Source organism: Apostichopus japonicus, chromosome 8 (genome assembly GCF_037975245.1).
Source record: "Apostichopus japonicus isolate 1M-3 chromosome 8, ASM3797524v1, whole genome shotgun sequence".
Taxonomy (NCBI): Eukaryota; Metazoa; Echinodermata; class Holothuroidea; order Aspidochirotida; family Stichopodidae; genus Apostichopus; species Apostichopus japonicus.
Window position 1 is genome coordinate 42,572,601 of NC_092568.1, and position 21,518 is coordinate 42,594,118.

Here is a 21,518-nt window from a genome sequence, read left to right on the forward strand (position 1 = left end):
AAAGTGACATTCTGCATTAAAAGTTTCTCTGTAATTTGTCCTGGATAACTCAATATATTTCAGGAACATCAAGTAAGCAGTAAGTTACCTTTCTTCGTTCTCCATTTCCAATCTAAGTTTTTCTACTTTCTTCTTATCTTTGACTTCAGTATCCAATAGATGCTCTTCAAATCTTGTTGCCAAAGCAGACACTTCCTTGTGTACTCTTTTTGTTTCCTTGATAAGTTTCTCCTGAGTGGCTTGCTCTCTCTCCTGTAATTCCAATGCTGATTTGAGGAGTTCCTCCATGATAAAATGAGTGTTCAAAGACATGTCTGGTAGTATGTTGAGCTCAGATTCTAATGCAGTACACTGCATCGCCAAGCTCTCAGCTAAGAACAAAAAAGAATAGTAAATGAAAGATTTAGTGTCTGAATATTCCTACCTAGTACCACTGTGACTCAATTTGCATAGGTAAACACAATTTACCATTAAATTAGAAATATATCTTTGAAAGAGTATTCAATATTTTTAATTTGTTTGCAACCAAACCTGGCCTTATCTTCAATTTTGAAAACATTTTGTTACAAATTCACCTTTTTCATAGTCCTCTGTTTCCACAGCTTGTACCTGTTCTGTCTGTAATTCCTGCAGTTTCTTCTGTTTACTTGTGATGGACAAGATGCTACCTATACGTCCAGCTGTGATCTTCAACACTTCATTCCTTAATAGCTCCTTCTTCTCACTTACAAGAAAGCATGGATATTTAATGTAATTATCTTGCAAAGTTGTAGAAATTACCACAACTCTTTTTCTTTCTTACTCTATAAACTACAAAAATAGTACATTTGCCCTAGAGTCATCCTTTAAGTCACAACATTATTTGAAGATTTGAAGGTAAAGTAGCAAACTAATCAGCTGCTCTATATATATATATATATATATATATATATATATATATATATATACACACATTTTGTTGAGATATAGTGTTTACAATCTGGTTTGAAGATTTCCTATTAAGCCCCTTCCACCATGAACTAAATGAGGTATTGACAATTTAAAAGTTTCATGTTCAGCCCCACCCACTCATTAATATGCATTTCCCACTGAAACCAATAGGGATCATCTACTGACCTTGACCAACATATATACCACATATGACATCAATCACATATTTTCTTATTGAGATACTGTGTTTACAAGCTAGGGCGTCACATACAAACAGGATATACACACATACATCAACTTGACTGCATAGGTTCCGATGGATGCAAAGAATAATGAATTAATTTTCAATGAACCAAAATAAGACCTTCTATATATCTAAATTTAATTGCAGAGAAGATACCAAAGTGCAATAACTGGTAATCTGTCACATAACTGGACAATACCTGATGTGTTTCAATCTGGTTCTGTGTCCTTGTTGTAAGATCTGGAATTTCTCTTCAGCAGAGTACTCCAAGTTGTGCTGAAGCTCACTGTCCATGTCCACCAGTAATGGATTATCATCTTCTGTACAAGAAATTCTCAGAGATGGAACATCAATCTCTCCAAAGCTTGTCGAATTTTCCATCTTAATTTCTTCTCCATCTTTGTTGAAGGAGATGGAGGATGAGCAGTCTTCATCCAATGGGTCAATGTGTAAGCTTCTTTTGATTTTGTCTACCAATGCATTACCCTGACCAATCATTGAATTGGTCAGTTTTCCAGTCGTAGAACTTAAATATCCTTTGGTTTCATCTCTTGAATCAGACTTCCCAGGATCACGTGTAAGTTGATCCTCAGTTGTAAAGGCTGCTTGATTAGTCAAATTTTGTCCCATATTGTCAGCTAAGATGAAATCAAATTGTGATGAAATTCCTTGTGTTTGTGCTGCAACAGAAATTTGACTCAAATTGGTTGGTTCTGAAATGAAATAAAGGCTAATCCAATTGAATGTAGACAATGACACAGTAACCGGAAATGATCAGTGCTAATCACAATATTCCTTTATTCATTGAGTCTGTGCTAATCCTAATGTTCCTTTATTCATTGATTCTGTGCTAATCCCTAATATTCCTTTATTAATTGAGTCTGTGCTAATCCTAATATTCCTTTATTCATTGAGTCTGTGCTAATCCTAATATTCCTTTATTCATTGAGTCTGTGCTAATCCTAATATTCCTTTATTTATTGAGTCTGTGCTAATCCCTAATATTCCTTTATTTATAGAGTCTGTGCTAATCCTAATCTTCCTTTATTCATTGAGTCTGTGCTAATCCTAATATTCCTTTATTCATTGATTCTGTGCTAATCCCTAATATTCCTTTATTTATTGAGTCTGTGCTAATCCTAATATTCCTTTATTCATTGAGTCTGTGCTAATCCTAATATTCCTTTATTCATTGATTCTGTGCTAATCCCTAATATTCCTTTATTTATTGAGTCTGTGCTAATCCTAATATTCCTTTATTCATTGAGTCTGTGCTAATCCTAATATTCCTTTATTAATTGATTCTGTGCTAATCCCTAATATTCCTTTATTTATAGAGTCTGTGCTAATCCTAATGTTCCTTTATTCGATGAGTCTGTGCTAAACCCATTCTTTTATTCATTGATTCTGTGCAACTCATGATCAACATTCATGTGGGAAGTCATTGGGTAAAGTTGTTTGAAACATCAATTAGAACCTGTAAAAATGAGGCAGATAATGCATATATCTCTTCTAAGGAAAACCTCCCATCCGTCACTGCCAGCCCACTCATAAGAACCTAAACTGTCTTACCACAGTTTAGATCCTGAAGATTTTCTGATACCGATGGTTGATCCTCCTTTGCCTTGTTTGCCTCCTTTTGCTTGATTTTCATTCCACTAAAGAGAGACATTCTGGAAAGATCAAGAAGGGACACATAAAATCATTTGAGATAATGTACATATTAGAACTGTGCAGTGCTGGTTAGTTGCGATTCACCTTGCCTCTATCTGTTGAATCAAGAACAGTAATCCCACAAACGCTAACATAATCAACTTTCAATTGTTTCGCTTTCACCACATCACTCCATCCACCTGTCTCTCTTCAATTGATCATTTACAAATTTTATTTTATTGCATCTGGTACTCAAATATACTTAATAAAACAAGGTTAATATTTCCATGAATAACCAAAATTGCAAAGATTTTTACACATTCTATCAAAATGCACAATATGTCAATATGCCTACTTCTGCTCTGAAACATCATTAATTTCCAAAACAGAATGTTGAAATTAGTAAATTGTATTTGATCAGTTTTTCAAAAACATGGTAACTTCTGAGTAAATGATTTATCAAAAATTTTCAGAAAATTGTTGACTTGCAACTATTTAAGAATGACTGATTTGTTGTCCATTTGCAAAATGATTTTTTGCTGAGATTCAAGAGACAGGAAATCATTTTTCAAGACTTTTGAACTTTTTCATTTCTTACAAGAGTATAGTATAAAAGGCCAAGGCAAAGGAAAGCAAAGTAATAATATTTTAGAACAGTGTTTACTTACTGCGATTACTCGTTTACAGTTATGACGTCAACTGTCATTAGTACATTGCAGAAATACAGTAAAAACAAATCTTTTCCATGGTGCACTGTTTTTATTTGTTCTTTTGTGTCTTAACATGTGGTGTCTAAATCAGGTTAAAACATCTACCAACCAAATTTTAAAATCGTTCATAGTAAATCAAAACTTTTGAATGAATCAACGAGGCTACTACAAAGTTCTACTAGCAATAATAAGAGCAAAAGTGCAAACAATGTAACACCTTGTAGTGGTGTAATGATTAGTATGCAAGAGTTTTCTGTATAAGGACATTTAACGTTCTAGGCTAGACTCTAGCCTAGCGTGAAAGCAGGCACATTGGAATTAAACTACACTGATCAGACATCTGATAAATGTGATCCAGGCCAGTAATGAAGTATTGTAATTGTAAACATATATGAAGAAATGACAAATACTTTGGCAATCGTAAAAGATTTATAACTATCGAATTTGCGATTATTCGCAAAGATAAAACACTGCTAGGACTAAATGTTGCACTGCAGAACAAGCGTATTACTGACAAGTAAACGCATGAATCTGACCGGAGCAGGTGCTTGCCGAATTTAAACATTGCACAGTGCTAGTGTAGCCTTGTAAGAACCTGTACTTTTGCAATATTTGCTGACAAACTGCTTTAGTGTTGTTTTGATAGGTTAGGCCATTATTTAAAAGCAGTTCGTGTGTAGTGCTAGTTTGTAGTCAAGTTATCGCAACTTAGGTTTTGAGCGCGATTAATCGAACTTCAAGAGTGTAAATTGTGACTACTGGCAATTAATCGATTACGACTATCAGCACTAGTATACATATTATATATGATTTCTCTTTTAAAAACTCAGCAAATCAGGAAGAAATACCCACATTATGCAACAAATACAAGAAAGGATATTTTGATTACATTTCTTGACATTCCAATCAAAGTTTGAAAAGAGGAAAACAAAAATGACAGCTCATTAAATGTTCAAGTTGAGTTGCTGTGAACTGTAAAATCTGACCACGTAAAACAAATTCTTATACACTGCAGTCATACGAAACTCTAACTATTTAAGCCTGTTGCTCATTTATTACTCTGTAAACAATGAATGATGAGGAAACTATTTCGTGCAATACATACCATACACTATAAAACGGGAACAGAGCCCCTGTTATTCGTTGTCGTTTATCTATAAGAAATACGTATAAAGCAACTCAATTAATTCGTTAAGGCTATGGGTAGTATTACTCACTTGATTTATCAGAAGCAATTAAGTCTGAAGGATTAATTATCTGAAATCTTGTTCAAAGTTCAGTCAGCTGTTTACTTTTGGATGTCTATCTTGTAAACAATTGCAAAGCTACTGTACAAGGTATAAGGCAAGTAAATTGTCTTCCAGTCCGATTTTTGCAAATGAACTTACAACATTTGGTAGAAACTTAATAACTTCAATATAATTATCAACCAAAATCTCGCCTACTAAATTTTGACCAGCATAATACATTTTTGAACTAAAGAAGATATTAAAAAAACATAATAATGCTAAAAACTCGAAACTTATGTTCGGTGGAGCTCAGGAGTCAGGGAGACAAAAGCACTTTTACGTATTGATGGCGCTACCCCCTATTGCCAAAGCTTCACAATTGCTTTATGTTTATTTTCTGTGGTTTTGCTCATTAGTACTAGCAATACTTTTCCGATCATATGCGATAATTCACACACAGAGCCTACTCAAATGAAACTTACTTCTTGGATGTGACCGGTGGCTCCATATTATGTGCAACAAACTGTGATGTTTGGAATAATTGTGTCTGATCAATTTTTGACTAGCCATTGATTGTAAACATAGGCCTACAACTTACAAGATTACAAAGACCATGAAAGTTGCGAGACATTGTATGTAGGCCAAGTTAGGGTAGACTACATTGTTATAAGGCAGGATATTGTAGTACCAACGATCATGCTTTGACGAGGGCATAGGCATAAGCTAAGTTGCTATCCTAACACCAAATTACTATTCAAATAATATGCATACACAAACGATGCAGAAATATAAACCACCATCATCAAACAGACTAACACTAAGTATGTTCAATATCAAATCAGGAATTTGTAGTTGAATGCTAAATGTGAAAGTTGAAAACCCTATGTTATTCTTAGTGCATAGCCAGTTTCAGTTTCAGGCCCATCTTTGAGTTTGAACTAAGGAAAAGGAATTTCACAGGCACTTTTGAACTAAGGTAACTTTGAACAGTGTTATCATGGCATGCGTTGGTACATTGTGTAAAACGTCTGTTGGAAACACAATACAGTTCTTACAAAGGAGACAATTAGAAAGCAGTGCTAGTAAGCAGAAAAGATTGTCTCGTCAGCTTTTGAGTGATCGTATGGCCAGTGCACCTGGATATCTCCATAGCTGCAGTTTAGTGGGACACTATGGATGTGTCAATGCCGTTGAATTCAGCAACAAAGGTGGTGAACTTCTGGTTTCAGGTAAACTCTTCAGTCTTTATTTATTAACTAACATCCAACTTCACAAATTTATTCACCATCACACGTTTGAGGAAATGTAGTGTTGATTGAAAAGTAACATTGACAGAATGGACAGTAACAACTAACATACAAGATGGTTGATATTTATGTCAAAATCTGATTTTGTGCTCTGTTTCATGAGTTTTCAGAGTTATGCTCAGTCAATAACATGGTTGTGTGGTGTATCTTTACCATGCCTTATTTGAAAATATTTAAAAAGCTACGCTCCAAACCTATGGACCCAAAATTTGCCTGGCTGATTGAAATAAAATTTTGTTAAATTGTGAAAACCTAAGATGGAAACTTAAAGGTTCTTCTCAAATCTTGTTAGTTTAGTTTAGTAGGAAAAAATTGGATCAGGAGCGACACTGAAGTCCCCATCAAGGACCCACTTTTTGTTCATTATGTTCAACATTGCACATATTCTATTATTAGATACACTACAACTGTTGAACCTTACATAGAAAGCTTTCTACTCTGACATACCTTCTCTTGGGTAAATTATGAAAAAGTATTAAGCAGACCATGAATAAATTTATACCTTCCATGTAGAAACACTATCTAGGGTCATGTTGTTCTTTGTGTTGTCAGTGATAAGTACAGCTTCAGGTAATCAGTTAAAATCATTTGTTCTGGATATAAACTTAATGAAACTATGGAGATAGACAATGAGCATAATCCAACCCTCATAAATGATTATTACTTTCTCTGTGTAAAGGTGGAGACGATAGGAGAGTGCTCATTTGGGATTTGGAGAAGCAGCTTTCCTCTAATAAACAACCAGGCCCAAATGCATGCATGAAAGGAGAGCATAATTCCAACATCTTCTGCCTAGCATTAGACTGTGAAAATAGACGAGTATTTTCTGGAGGAAATGATGACCAGGTTATTGTTCATGACACAGAAAGGTAAATAATGTGTTTCAAATGTGTATGTTCACTATGTTGTAAATACATCCATATAATTCATATGTCAAAGATAATTTGGGTATTATTTGCATATTATTAAGTTTTAGCCAGTGTAATGTGTAATATTTGAGGGTTTTAAAGCTGATTTAGTGCAAGACAATATAAAGTTGAGAATTACCAATGTTGCTCTTGATGATAATATCGTTATCCCTGTTCTAATTCTCAAACTGGACTTAGCATTGCATAAGTGTGTTACTTTTATTTTAAACCTAATTGTACTTATGAATATGAACAATGCATTCCATTGTGTGCAAGGTATATAACTACAATACCGCACATTGACAGTACTAGTCTTCTTGATATTTTAAAATGTCAATTTTCCAGGTTAGACACAGTTGATGTGTTTAGCCATGAAGATGCAGTCTATGGTTTATCACCCTGTCCTACTGATGAAAGTGCCTTTGCCAGTGCTGGTGCCGATGGCAGGATTCTCTTATGGGATCTCCGTCAGTCTACAAGAGGTAAATGACTTACAAGGAGTCTGAAGGGTCAGATATATTATGTGGAATGAAGGAGTTACAGGGAAAATTTAGTGTTCACCTTTCATTGAGGCCATTTAAGTTTGCTTTATAAAGCACTCTCATAGCAATTTGTGCAATTTCAGATGAATTATCCCATGGGTTTGATTATGAATTGAATATGAAATAGCAGCACATTTTTAAATGGCTGCCACCCCTCAATTGTTGATCCTTATACTGTGCAAGCAATACCATTTAGAACATTTGGTTCAGTGTTTTGTAGTTGTTATTTCTACCTGTTTATAATTTTAATCTCCGTTATTTTCGTGCTTCTTTGTCTTTCAGATCCCTTTGTCTTAGCTAATTATGCTCATTCATTTCATGCTGTAGTCTACCATCCTCTTGAATCTCGTTTTCTGGCCAGTGCTAATGCTAAAGAAGGGGTGGCTCTCTGGGATGTCAGAAAGCCAGGAACGTTAGTACTCACAGTTCATTTCTATGTGAATTAGTATTAATGTAAACACTGTTTGATTCCATTATTGTAAACAGCTGGTTGCATACATCTAAAATTGTAGAATTTCTGGACAAAATGTTTTGATACTGTTCCACAATGAAAACAAGAAGCATAGTGTGTTGGTGGTAGTCGAAGGTCATTTGAGGTCACTGTATGAAAATACATGCATACATATGCACACACACATGCGCGCATACACACATGCACACATACATACATACATACATACATACATACATACATACATACATACATACATACATACATACATACATACATACATACATACATACATACATACATACATACATACATACATACATACATACATACATAAATTGCTTTTTCAATGCAATGGTCACAGTATTTGCTGGCCCATGGCTAATATTTTGAACTGAAGATTGTGTAGACAAACGTGACACACGTATGTTCCATCTTTGCGAGTGGGCTAAAAGTTTGGCCAGAGAGTACATTGTCAAAGATTATTAAGTAGACGATAGTACAAACAAGATTGTAGAGCTAGGGATTGGTTAGTTTGAGTTTGCAGTGGAATGCATAATTCCATTTAGCTTCGAAGAAACACAAACTGGCAGCTCATGCAAATAGTAGCAGTAATTAAATGTGTGTGACATGCTACAAAGAAAGTTACTGCAGGAAGTAATTAATAAGATCTTGTTGTACCTTCAGATAAAGTCACATTGCATCAGTAATTAGTCGTTAATTACTTACATACTGTTTTATTTTTCAGTTGTTTACTACGTTACAGTAGTGCTTACACAGAACTGAATGCTATGAGTGTACGATTCAACATTTACGGGACAAAGATTCTAGCTCTACGGCGAAGACTGCCCCCAGCTATCTATAATGTTAGCTCTCCGGGTCCTGTCATTGAATTTGATCATTCTGGTTATTACAACTCATGTACTATGAAGAGCTGCTGCTTTGCTGGGGATAGAGATCAGGTTCAGTATTATTATTAGTTTTCTTCTTTAATTATTGCAAGTTTGTTGAATATGCATATGGTTGTTTAAAGGTCTATTCAGCTAGTAAACATTTCACAATGTGAAGATGCCAAGGTTGTTTGAAGTCTGTCTTGGCATTCAGGTAGTAAGTGTTCTAGTATGCTGTATGTGAGGATAACAGGGTAGCAGGTATACAGTATGAAGATGAACTGTGTTGCATTCAGGTAGTAAGCATTCTAGTATGCTGTATGTGAGGATAACAGGGTAACAGGTATACAGTATGAAGATGAACTGTGTTGCATTCAGGTAGTAAGCATTCTAGTATGCTGTATGTGAGGATAACAGGGTAGCAGGTATACAGTATGAAGATGAACTGTGTTGCATTCAGGTAGTAAGCATTCTAGCATGCTGTATGTGAGGATAACAGGGTAGCAGGTATACAGTATGAAGATGAACTGTGTTGCATTCAGGTAGTAAGCATTCTAGTATGCTGTATGTGAGGATAACAGGGTAGCAGGTATACAGTATGAAGATGAACTGTGTTGCATTCAGGTAGTAAGCATTCTAGCATGCTGTATGTGAGGATAACAGGGTAGCAGGTATACAGTATGAAGATGAACTGTGTTGCATTCAGGTAGTAAGCATTCTAGTATGCTGTATGTGAGGATAACAGGGTAACAGGTATACAGTATGAAGATGAACTGTGTTGCATTCAGGTAGTAAGTGTTCTAGTATGCTGTATGTGAGGATAACAGGGTAACAGGTATACAGTATGAAGAATGAACTGTGTTGCATTCAGGTAGTAAGCATTCTAGTATGCTGTATGTGAGGATAACAGGGTAGCAGGTATACAGTATGAAGATGAACTGTGTTGCATTCAGGTAGTAAGCATTCTAGTATGCTGTATGTGAGGATAACAGGGTAACAGGTATACAGTATGAAGATGAACTGTGTTGCATTCAGGTAGTAAGCATTCTAGTATGCTGTATGTGAGGATAACAGGGTAGCAGGTATACAGTATGAAGATGAACTGTGTTGCATTCAGGTAGTAAGCATTCTAGTATGCTGTATGTGAGGATAACAGGGTAACAGGTATACAGTATGAAGAATGAACTGTGTTGCATTCAGGTAGTAAGTGTTCTAGTATGCTGTATGTGAGGATAACAGGGTAGCAGGTATACAGTATGAAGAATGAACTGTGTTGCATTCAGGTAGTAAGCATTCTAGTATGCTGTATGTGAGGATAACAGGGTAACAGGTATACAGTATGAAGATGAACTGTGTTGCATTCAGGTAGTAAGCATTCTAGTATGCTGTATGTGAGGATAACAGGGTAGCAGGTATACAGTATGAAGATGAACTGTGTTGCATTCAGGTAGTAAGCATTCTAGTATGCTGTATGTGAGGATAACAGGGTAACAGGTATACAGTATGAAGATGAACTGTGTTGCATTCAGGTAGCAAGCATTCTAGTATGCTGTATGTGAGGATAACAGGGTAGCAGGTATACAGTATGAAGATGAACTGTGTTGCATTCAGGTAGTAAGCATTCTAGTATGCTGTATGTGAGGATAACAGGGTAGCAGGTATACAGTATGAAGATGAACTGTGTTGCATTCAGGTAGTAAGCATTCTAGTATGCTGTATGTGAGGATAACAGGGTAACAGGTATACAGTATGAAGATGAACTGTGTTGCATTCAGGTAGTAAGCATTCTAGTATGCTGTATGTGCGGATAACAGGGTAGCAGGTATACAGTATGAAGATGAACTGTGTTGCATTCAGGTAGTAAGCATTCTAGTATGCTGTATGTGAGGATAACAGGGTAGCAGGTATACAGTATGAAGATGAACTGTGTTGCATTCAGGTAGTAAGCATTCTAGCATGCTGTATGTGAGGATAACAGGGTAACAGGTATACAGTATGAAGATGAACTGTGTTGCATTCAGGTAGTAAGCATTCTAGTATGCTGTATGTGAGGATAACAGGGTAACAGGTATACAGTATGAAGATGAACTGTGTTGCATTCAGGTAGTAAGCATTCTAGTATGCTGTATGTGAGGATAACAGGGTACCAGGTATACAGTATGAAGATGAACTGTGTTGCATTCAGGTAGTAAGCATTCTAGCATGCTGTATGTGAGGATAACAGGGTAGCAGGTATACAGTATGAAGATGAACTGTGTTGCATTCAGGTAATAAGCATTCTAGTATGCTGTATGTGAGGATAACAGGGTAACAGGTATACAGTATGAAGATGAACTGTGTTGCATTCAGGTAGTAAGCATTCTAGTATGCTGTATGTGAGGATAACAGGGTAGCAGGTATACAGTATGAAGATGAACTGTGTTGCATTCAGGTAGTAAGCATTCTAGTATGCTGTATGTGAGGATAACAGGGTAACAGGTATACAGTATGAAGATGAACTGTGTTGCATTCAGGTAGTAAGCATTCTAGTATGCTGTATGTGAGGATAACAGGGTAACAGGTATACAGTATGAAGATGAACTGTGTTGCATTCAGGTAGTAAGCATTCTAGTATGCTGTATGTGAGGATAACAGGGTAACAGGTATACAGTATGAAGATGAACTGTGTTGCATTCAGGTAGTAAGCATTCTAGCATGCTGTATGTGAGGATAACAGGGTAACAGGTATACAGTATGAAGATGAACTGTGTTGCATTCAGGTAGTAAGCATTCTAGTATGCTGTATGTGAGGATAACAGGGTAACAGGTATACAGTATGAAGATGAACTGTGTTGCATTCAGGTAGTAAGCATTCTAGTATGCTGTATGTGAGGATAACAGGGTAGCAGGTATACAGTATGAAGATGAACTGTGTTGCATTCAGGTAGTAAGCATTCTAGTATGCTGTATGTGAGGATAACAGGGTAACAGGTATACAGTATGAAGAATGAACTGTGTTGCATTCAGGTAGTAAGCATTCTAGTATGCTGTATGTGAGGATAACAGGGTAGCAGGTATACAGTATGAAGAATGAACTGTGTTGCATTCAGGTAGTAAGCATTCTAGTATGCTGTATGTGAGGATAACAGGGTAGCAGGTATACAGTATGAAGATGAACTGTGTTGCATTCAGGTAGTAAGCATTCTAGTATGCTGTATGTGAGGATAACAGGGTAGCAGGTATACAGTATGAAGAATGAACTGTGTTGCATTCAGGTAGTAAGCATTCTAGTATGCTGTATGTGAGGATAACAGGGTAACAGGTATACAGTATGAAGATGAACTGTGTTGCATTCAGGTAGTAAGCATTCTAGTATGCTGTATGTGAGGATAACAGGGTAGCAGGTATACAGTATGAAGATGAACTGTGTTGCATTCAGGTAGTAAGCATTCTAGTATGCTGTATGTGAGGATAACAGGGTAACAGGTATACAGTATGAAGAATGAACTGTGTTGCATTCAGGTAGTAAGTGTTCTAGTATGCTGTATGTGAGGGTAACAGGGTAACAGGTATACAGTATGAAGAATGAACTGTGTTGCATTCAGGTAGTAAGCATTCTAGTATGCTGTATGTGAGGGTAACAGGGTAACAGGTATACAGTATGAAGATGAACTGTGTTGCATTCAGGTAGTAAGTGTTCTAGTATGCTGTATGTGAGGGTAACAGGGTAACAGGTATACAGTATGAAGAATGAACTGTGTTGCATTCAGGTAGTAAGCATTCTAGTATGCTGTATGTGAGGATAACAGGGTAACAGGTATACAGTATGAAGATGAACTGTGTTGCATTCAGGTAGTAAGCATTCTAGTATGCTGTATGTGAGGATAACAGGGTAGCAGGTATACAGTATGAAGAATGAACTGTGTTGCATTCAGGTAGTAAGCATTCTAGTATGCTGTATGTGAGGATAACAGGGTAACAGGTATACAGTATGAAGAATGAACTGTGTTGCATTCAGGTAGTAAGCATTCTAGTATGCTGTATGTGAGGATAACAGGGTAGCAGGTATACAGTATGAAGATGAACTGTGTTGCATTCAGGTAGTAAGCATTCTAGTATGCTGTATGTGAGGATAACAGGGTAACAGGTATACAGTATGAAGATGAACTGTGTTGCATTCAGGTAGTAAGCATTCTAGTATGCTGTATGTGAGGATAACAGGGTAACAGGTATACAGTATGAAGATGAACTGTGTTGCATTCAGGTAGTAAGCATTCTAGTATGCTGTATGTGAGGATAACAGGGTAGCAGGTATACAGTATGAAGAATGAACTGTGTTGCATTCAGGTAGTAAGCATTCTAGTATGCTGTATGTGAGGATAACAGGGTAACAGGTATACAGTATGAAGATGAACTGTGTTGCATTCAGGTAGCAAGCATTCTAGTATGCTGTATGTGAGGATAACAGGGTAGCAGGTATACAGTATGAAGAATGAACTGTGTTGCATTCAGGTAGTAAGCATTCTAGTATGCTGTATGTGAGGATAACAGGGTAGCAGGTATACAGTATGAAGATGAACTGTGTTGCATTCAGGTAGTAAGCATTCTAGTATGCTGTATGTGAGGATAACAGGGTAACAGGTATACAGTATGAAGATGAACTGTGTTGCATTCAGGTAGTAAGCATTCTAGTATGCTGTATGTGAGGATAACAGGGTAGCAGGTATACAGTATGAAGATGAACTGTGTTGCATTCAGGTAGTAAGCATTCTAGTATGCTGTATGTGAGGGTAACAGGGTAGCAGGTATACAGTATGAAGATGAACTGTGTTGCATTCAGGTAGTAAGCATTCTAGTATGCTGTATGTGAGGATAACAGGGTAACAGGTATACAGTATGAAGATGAACTGTGTTGCATTCAGGTAGTAAGCATTCTAGTATGCTGTATGTGAGGGTAACAGGGTAGCAGGTATACAGTATGAAGATGAACTGTGTTGCATTCAGGTAGTAAGTGTTCTAGCATGCTGTATGTGAGGATAACAGGGTAGCAGGTATACAGTATGAAGATGAACTGTGTTGCATTCAGGTAGCAAGCATTCTAGCATGCTGTATGTGAGGATAACAGGGTAGCAGGTATACAGTATGAAGAATGAACTGTGTTGCATTCAGGTAGTAAGCATTCTAGTATGCTGTATGTGAGGATAACAGGGTAACAGGTATACAGTATGAAGAATGAACTGTGTTGCATTCAGGTAGTAAGCATTCTAGTATGCTGTATGTGAGGGTAACAGGGTAGCAGGTATACAGTATGAAGATGAACTGTGTTGCATTCAGGTAGTAAGCATTCTAGTATGCTGTATGTGAGGATAACAGGGTAACAGGTATACAGTATGAAGAATGAACTGTGTTGCATTCAGGTAGGATGCATTCTAGTATGCTGTATGTGAGGGTAACAGGGTAGCAGGTATACAGTATGAAGATGAACTGTGTTGCATTCAGGTAGTAAGTGTTCTAGCATGCTGTATGTGAGGATAACAGGGTAGCAGGTATACAGTATGAAGATGAACTGTGTTGCATTCAGGTAGTAAGCATTCTAGTATGCTGTATGTGAGGATAACAGGGTAACAGGTATACAGTATGAAGAATGAACTGTGTTGCATTCAGGTAGTAAGCATTCTAGTATGCTGTATGTGAGGATAACAGGGTAGCAGGTATACAGTATGAAGATGAACTGTGTTGCATTCAGGTAGTAAGCATTCTAGCATGCTGTATGTGAGGATAACAGGGTAGCAGGTATACAGTATGAAGATGAACTGTGTTGCATTCAGGTAGTAAGCATTCTAGTATGCTGTATGTGAGGATAACAGGGTAACAGGTATACAGTATGAAGATGAACTGTGTTGCATTCAGGTAGTAAGCATTCTAGTATGCTGTATGTGAGGGTAACAGGGTACCAGGTATACAGTATGAAGATGAACTGTGTTGCATTCAGGTAATAAGCATTCTAGTATGCTGTATGTGAGGATAACAGGGTAACAGGTATACAGTATGAAGATGAACTGTGTTGCATTCAGGTAGTAAGCATTCTAGCATGCTGTATGTGAGGATAACAGGGTAGCAGGTATACAGTATGAAGATGAACTGTGTTGCATTCAGGTAGTAAGTGTTCTAGTATGCTGTATGTGAGGATAACAGGGTAGCAGGTATACAGTATGAAGATGAACTGTGTTGCATTCAGGTAGTAAGCATTCTAGTATGCTGTATGTGAGGATAACAGGGTAGCAGGTATACAGTATGAAGAATGAACTGTGTTGCATTCAGGTAGTAAGCATTCTAGTATGCTGTATGTGAGGATAACAGGGTAACAGGTATACAGTATGAAGATGAACTGTGTTGCATTCAGGTAATAAGCATTCTAGTATGCTGTATGTGAGGATAACAGGGTAGCAGGTATACAGTATGAAGATGAACTGTGTTGCATTCAGGTAATAAGCATTCTAGTATGCTGTATGTGAGGATAACAGGGTAACAGGTATACAGTATGAAGATGAACTGTGTTGCATTCAGGTAGTAAGCATTCTAGCATGCTGTATGTGAGGATAACAGGGTAGCAGGTATACAGTATGAAGATGAACTGTGTTGCATTCAGGTAGTAAGTGTTCTAGTATGCTGTATGTGAGGATAACAGGGTAACAGGTATACAGTATGAAGATGAACTGTGTTGCATTCAGGTAGTAAGCGTTCTAGTATGCTGTATGTGAGGATAACAGGGTAGCAGGTATACAGTATGAAGATGAACTGTGTTGCATTCAGGTAGTAAGCATTCTAGTATGCTGTATGTGAGGATAACAGGGTAACAGGTATACAGTATGAAGATGAACTGTGTTGCATTCAGGTAGTAAGCGTTCTAGTATGCTGTATGTGAGGATAACAGGGTAGCAGGTATACAGTATGAAGATGAACTGTGTTGCATTCAGGTAGTAAGCGTTCTAGTATGCTGTATGTGAGGATAACAGGGTAGCAGGTATACAGTATGAAGATGAACTGTGTTGCATTCAGGTAGTAAGCATTCTAGTATGCTGTATGTGAGGGTAACAGGGTAACAGGTATACAGTATGAAGATGAACTGTGTTGCATTCAGGTAGTAAGCATTCTAGTATGCTGTATGTGAGGGTAACAGGGTACCAGGTATACAGTATGAAGATGAACTGTGTTGCATTCAGGTAATAAGCATTCTAGCATGCTGTATGTGAGGATAACAGGGTAGCAGGTATACAGTATGAAGATGAACTGTGTTGCATTCAGGTAGTAAGCATTCTAGTATGCTGTATGTGAGGATAACAGGGTAACAGGTATACAGTATGAAGATGAACTGTGTTGCATTCAGGTAGTAAGCATTCTAGTATGCTGTATGTGAGGGTAACAGGGTACCAGGTATACAGTATGAAGATGAACTGTGTTGCATTCAGGTAATAAGCATTCTAGTATGCTGTATGTGAGGATAACAGGGTAACAGGTATACAGTATGAAGATGAACTGTGTTGCATTCAGGTAGTAAGCATTCTAGCATGCTGTATGTGAGGATAACAGGGTAGCAGGTATACAGTATGAAGATGAACTGTGTTGCATTCAGGTAGTAAGTGTTCTAGTATGCTGTATGTGAGGATAACAGGGTAGCAGGTATACAGTATGAAGATGAACTGTGTTGCATTCAGGTAGTAAGCATTCTAGTATGCTGTATGTGAGGATAACAGGGTAGCAGGTATACAGTATGAAGAATGAACTGTGTTGCTATATTGCTATAAGTAAAGAGTGGTAGATTCATTCAAAATAAATTGGTAAATAATAAAAAGTATCACTCTGAAGTGGAACATGAATTGTAATTATTTCAACTATTAGATTGTTTCTTATTGGTTGCTTGCTTTTCTTCTGGTTAAATTTTTCATGCATTATTCTTCGTATAGTACATTTTGTCCGGCTCAGATGACTTCAACTTGTTCCTTTGGAAAGTGCCAGAACCTTGTGAAGAAAGTAAGTGGAATTACTTATTACAAATGAGTTTAGCCATAGAAAGACTCAAGTGAATAAATGGTATAACTATGCAGATTTTGTGATAGGCACGATGTTGATTTAAATTGACCCTCAAGTAACCCTACTCCCTAAATTTGCATATGGTTGACATCGCATCACCCATCACCCTCCTCTATCCTTGTAACAAATTTAGAGCCATCATGTACACGGTTATGTTTATTCTGTTGTACCTTTCTTATCCTTCAGATGAAAACAATCATATCAGTGAAGCCAGGCTTGTGTTGTCCGGTCATCGCCAAATAGTGAACCAAGTTAGATATAACTATAACAAGTTCTTGATTGCTTCATCTGGTGTTGAGAAAGTCATTAAGGTTGGTGCACCCTTTATACATTGTAGATTCTACTTCCCGCAGTATACAGAATGTTGAAAATATCATTTAGAAGATGACACCAGGTGGCAAGTCCTCCATTTCTATGTTAAGTACTGAAGAAAACTTCAGAATTAATTTGTTTTAAATTGAAAAGAGAAAAATGGTCTCTCTCTTGTTTCAAGGTGAAAATCATTTCATAAATTGAAAAGCTGAACAAGTTGATCAGTTTTGTGTCACGTGACTCTGGTGCCTCGGTTTCTCTTTCAGAATGATGACAGCAACTTGGTTTAATGTACTTTGAAATCCTTCTGTCTTGTAATTAAACTATTGTCTATGGGATTGCTGCTAATTTTAATCCTGATTCCTACAGATATGGAGTCCATTGAAGCTACCAGGAATGGCAGGTAAAACAGACAGTAGCAGGAGAATGTTCACCCACCAACAATACTTTGATATGATGATTAACAGTAACTCTACCTTATCTCATGATTACTCGCACCAATCAACCCAGGAAGATCCTCACATGCTGGCATTCTTTGATTCACTGATCCAACGAGAGGTGGAACGCAGCATCAGCAGTGACTCTGATGACAGTGATGATATCAGTCCAGCTAGCATGTTTCTGGACTTTGTTCAGAACTCTGACAGTGAATCAACAGAATCTGGCCGAGGAGACGTTCATTCAGCAAGTGATGACTCAGATTCCAGCAGTGATGATGAAAGGACTTATCTAACATTGACAAAAGGAACTTATGATCAGGGTGTTAAGACCAAACAACAAACAACTAAAACAATCCCTAAATCACCTCACTTTGAGATGAGAACACACCACCAACCAAACACATCCTCAATTCCAGGCTCATCCAAAGAAGTCAAGAGGAGGGAGAGTAGTAGCGAAGATACCTCGACCAGTCAAAGCTCTGGTGATGTCTTCATCATGAAACTAAAGAGCAAACTATTCCAAAAAATCACAAGACGCAGAAAACGATCTAAGAAAGTCAAAGAAATTCCTGGCAAAAGTCGCTTCAAGAAGAGTAAGCAGCAAGAGGAGAGTGACCGCCTGACAAACCTTCGACAGAGGACAGCATTCTGTAAAGTGTTAAAGGAGAGAATGCCAGAGAGTAGTGATACTGATTCAGATTCTAATGAAGTCGTTGATGAAGTACTCAAGACTCTAGCAAATAGCTTCAACCACAGGACAGATGTAGCTAGACAAAGAGGGGCTGCTCTTAGAATTAAAAAACTACAAATAGCTAATGAAGCTCAACAGCTGCAAAGATTTCAAATATCTGACAGAGGGGAAGCAAGTCGCGCCGGAAGTTCTGTTAGCGGTCAACATGAATCTGAAGTTAGAATTAGTAATCCAGAAGGAAGCATTAATGGTGTTGGTTCACATAGGACTATAGATAAGGAAGATACTAGTCACTCACATGATAGTAGTATACCTAAAGTGAATGACTCAGGTCAAAGGTCATCTTGTTCAGATGATCTAGCCCCTTCATCATCATCATCGCACATTGGTAATCAGAATAAAGACAATCATTTCAAGAAAATGAAAGGGAGCAAGAAAAAAAATTACAGAACTAAAAGGAAAGGAAGCGATTCCTGACGTAAAAACTTTGATTTGAGAATAATTTTGCTTTTCAAATTAGAAGAGGTACTGTATTCTTTATGGTAAAATATGTAGTCATAATATATGCCATTAAACTGCTAGAGTTAATGCTGCCAATGTCTGTTGATAATCAGATAATTCATTGCAAGAGGTAGCATGGTGGGCTCATAATTGACGCACTTAAAGATTTGATCAACGATGTCTATCAAGGAAAAAATCCAAATCACTCAACTGCATGTGTTTTTCATATGTGTGGTTCTTCAAAAATGTAATGATCTCAAAATATTTATTGTTCTGTGCACATGCAATGTACAATTGAGCAGAATTTGACCACAAAATGTCTGCCGTGTCAAGTTCTTTCATACCCCTAAATTGACACATTCCTTGATAAGCTAACTGTAACTTTTGTGTAAGTATACATCAATTGACTCTGAATGCTGTTTGAAGTGCTCTGAACCCCTAAGCTCAGACAGGTCATGTCCCAGAGAGTAGTGGTATCATGCTAAGGTAATATAGGTTATTTTTAGGGAGTAAGATAACCAAATCCCCAAAATACATGCAAAACTGGGGGAGGGTGTTAAAAGCTTAAAAAAAACACAAATTGTTCAGTACATAGCTGAAATGGATTCAGACTCATGAAATATTTAACTCTGTTTGGCTGCAAAAAGTTTAAGTTGCCTGCTGTATCGTTGCAAGTAATATTTGAAGGTGCGTCAATTACGAAGGTGCGTCAATTATGAAGCCTTTACTGTACCTCTATTTTCGCAGTGATATTTCTGCAGCTGATAACATTTAATATATATGTATCTCATTTGTAAGCACCAAGACTTCACTGTGCTGTGTGGGTGTAAGAAAAAAGTAGATACGTGGTCAAGAAGATAGCATGCTAGTTGATTTTAGCAAATAAACTTTCCAAAATTTAAAGAGAACCACCCAAAATTTAAAAAAAAAAACACTTGAAGCATGATCTTATTTACAAGATACCTCAAACTGCAAGAAATTCTGAAAATGACAAGTAGTACTTGAAACTTGAAACAAACACTTATAAAGTTTGCTATATGAAACCAGATAAATATCAATACTCTCTTGATGACAACACTAACAGTTTCTTCAGCCAAACAGCTACGCAAAATTCATCTAGAAAATAATACTTCTGTCATCTGTTCGTCGTCTTGATATTAGTTTTCAATCTGAAAAGTAAGACATTCTAGATACTAAACTATTATTGTGACCATAGTACTAGAAATAATCTGTGCTGATTTATTTCTCTATTGGGGTTCAAACTACAAGTGTATAGGATTGGAATGCTTAGATGGTAATGTACAAGCAAACACTTATTTACTGCTGGACATTAAAGAATATTAGGAGCTCACCACCCCCTTACACGTAGCAACAACCATAAAAACAAGGAAAAAAGCTTCTTTTGCTTCACTTTCTTAAGATGTTGTTTTCACTGTAAATGATGAAGGGTTGAGCAATTGATCAGAGTAGCTTTAACTAGTGATAACTCCAAAACATGCATAAGTGGGGACTCCATATATATGGAGTATTCTGTGGGGACTACATACATATGGAGTATTCTACGGGGACTACATATATATGGAGCATTCTATGGGGACTACATATATATGGAGTATTCTACGGGGACTACATATATATGGAGTATTCTGTGGGGACTACATATATATGGAGTATTCTGTGGGGACTACATATATATGGAGTATTCTGTGGGGACTACATATATATGGAGTATTCTACGGGGACTACATATATAGAGTATCCTATGGGGACTACATATATATGGAGTATTCTGTGGGGACTTCATATGGAGTATTCTATGGGGACTACATATATATGGAGTATTCTACGGGGACTACATATATATGGAGTATTCTGTGGGAACTACATATATATGGAGTATTCTGTGGGGACTACATATATATGGAGTATTCTGTGGGGACTACATATATATGGAGTATTCTACGGGGACTACATATATAGAGTATCCTATGGGGACTACATATATATGGAGTATTCTGTGGGGACTTCATATGGAGTATTCTGTGGAGACTACATATATATGGAGTATTCTATGGGGACTACATACATAGAGTATTCTACGGGGACTACATATATATGGAGTATTCTGTGGGGACTACATATATGGAGTATCCTATTGGGACCACATATATAGAGTATTCTATGGGGACTACATATATGTGGAGTATTCTATAGGGACTACATATATATGGAGTATTCTATAGGGACTACATACATAGAGTATTCTACGGGGACTACATATATATGGAGTATTCTGTGGGGACTACATATATATGGAGTATTCTGTGGGGACTACATTTAGTAGGACAGAACAGATAAGTCAGGTATAATATTGGTAACATTTCTTTTGGGATGATTACCAATGTTTTACCTTATTGACCATAACAGTTATTGCCACATGATTGTGGTCTCATTTAGTCATATTTATCTGGTTTTGCAGCTGCCAAAAGAACAATTGTTTTCATTGATTCTGAGAACCAAAGTTTGATATGTGTCTTGTGTGAACCGCTTCACATATTATTTGGCAATATCTGTAAGATATTCTCATGTTTACCTATCGTAATTCAAGGATTTAACAGGAACATTTCACCATAAATCAAT

At 36.9% G+C, this 21,518-nt stretch overlaps 2 protein-coding genes and 1 long non-coding RNA gene across 7 annotated transcripts in view; 2 read left to right on the forward strand and 1 right to left on the reverse strand.

Annotated features, from left to right (window-relative positions):
- Positions 1–4,989, reverse strand: part of LOC139972097 (uncharacterized) — a 32,094-nt gene extending 27,105 nt beyond the window's left edge. The window contains exons 1-5 of one of the 5 annotated variants that reach the window (XM_071979029.1): positions 4,755–4,989; positions 2,747–2,847; positions 1,374–1,854; positions 576–724; positions 89–371 (exon numbers count right to left, since the gene is read on the reverse strand). In XM_071979029.1, the coding sequence (XP_071835130.1) occupies positions 89–371; positions 576–724; positions 1,374–1,854; positions 2,747–2,846 (1,013 nt within the window). In that variant the 5' untranslated portion in view covers position 2,847; positions 4,755–4,989. Of the gene's footprint in view, positions 1–88; positions 372–575; positions 725–1,373; positions 1,888–2,746; positions 2,848–4,389; positions 4,533–4,642 lie in introns of those variants that run through there. The other 4 variants (XM_071979025.1, XM_071979030.1, XM_071979026.1 and 1 more) reach the window with 4 other exon arrangements.
- A 193-nt stretch (positions 4,990–5,182) lies between these two features.
- LOC139972096 (uncharacterized) lies at positions 5,183–20,354 on the forward strand. Its single transcript, XM_071979024.1, has 8 exons — positions 5,183–5,995; positions 6,753–6,942; positions 7,327–7,463; positions 7,806–7,935; positions 8,723–8,936; positions 16,808–16,874; positions 17,121–17,245; positions 17,616–20,354. The coding sequence occupies exons 1-8, from the start codon at positions 5,764–5,766 to the stop codon at positions 18,852–18,854; spliced, it is 2,334 nt and encodes a 777-aa protein (XP_071835125.1). The 5' UTR covers positions 5,183–5,763; the 3' UTR covers positions 18,855–20,354.
- On the forward strand, positions 8,944–10,427 carry LOC139972101 (uncharacterized). Its single transcript, XR_011794582.1, has 3 exons — positions 8,944–9,125; positions 9,618–9,699; positions 10,359–10,427. It is a non-coding gene; the product is annotated as an uncharacterized lncRNA (long non-coding RNA).
- Positions 20,355–21,518: the final 1,164 nt, after the last annotated feature.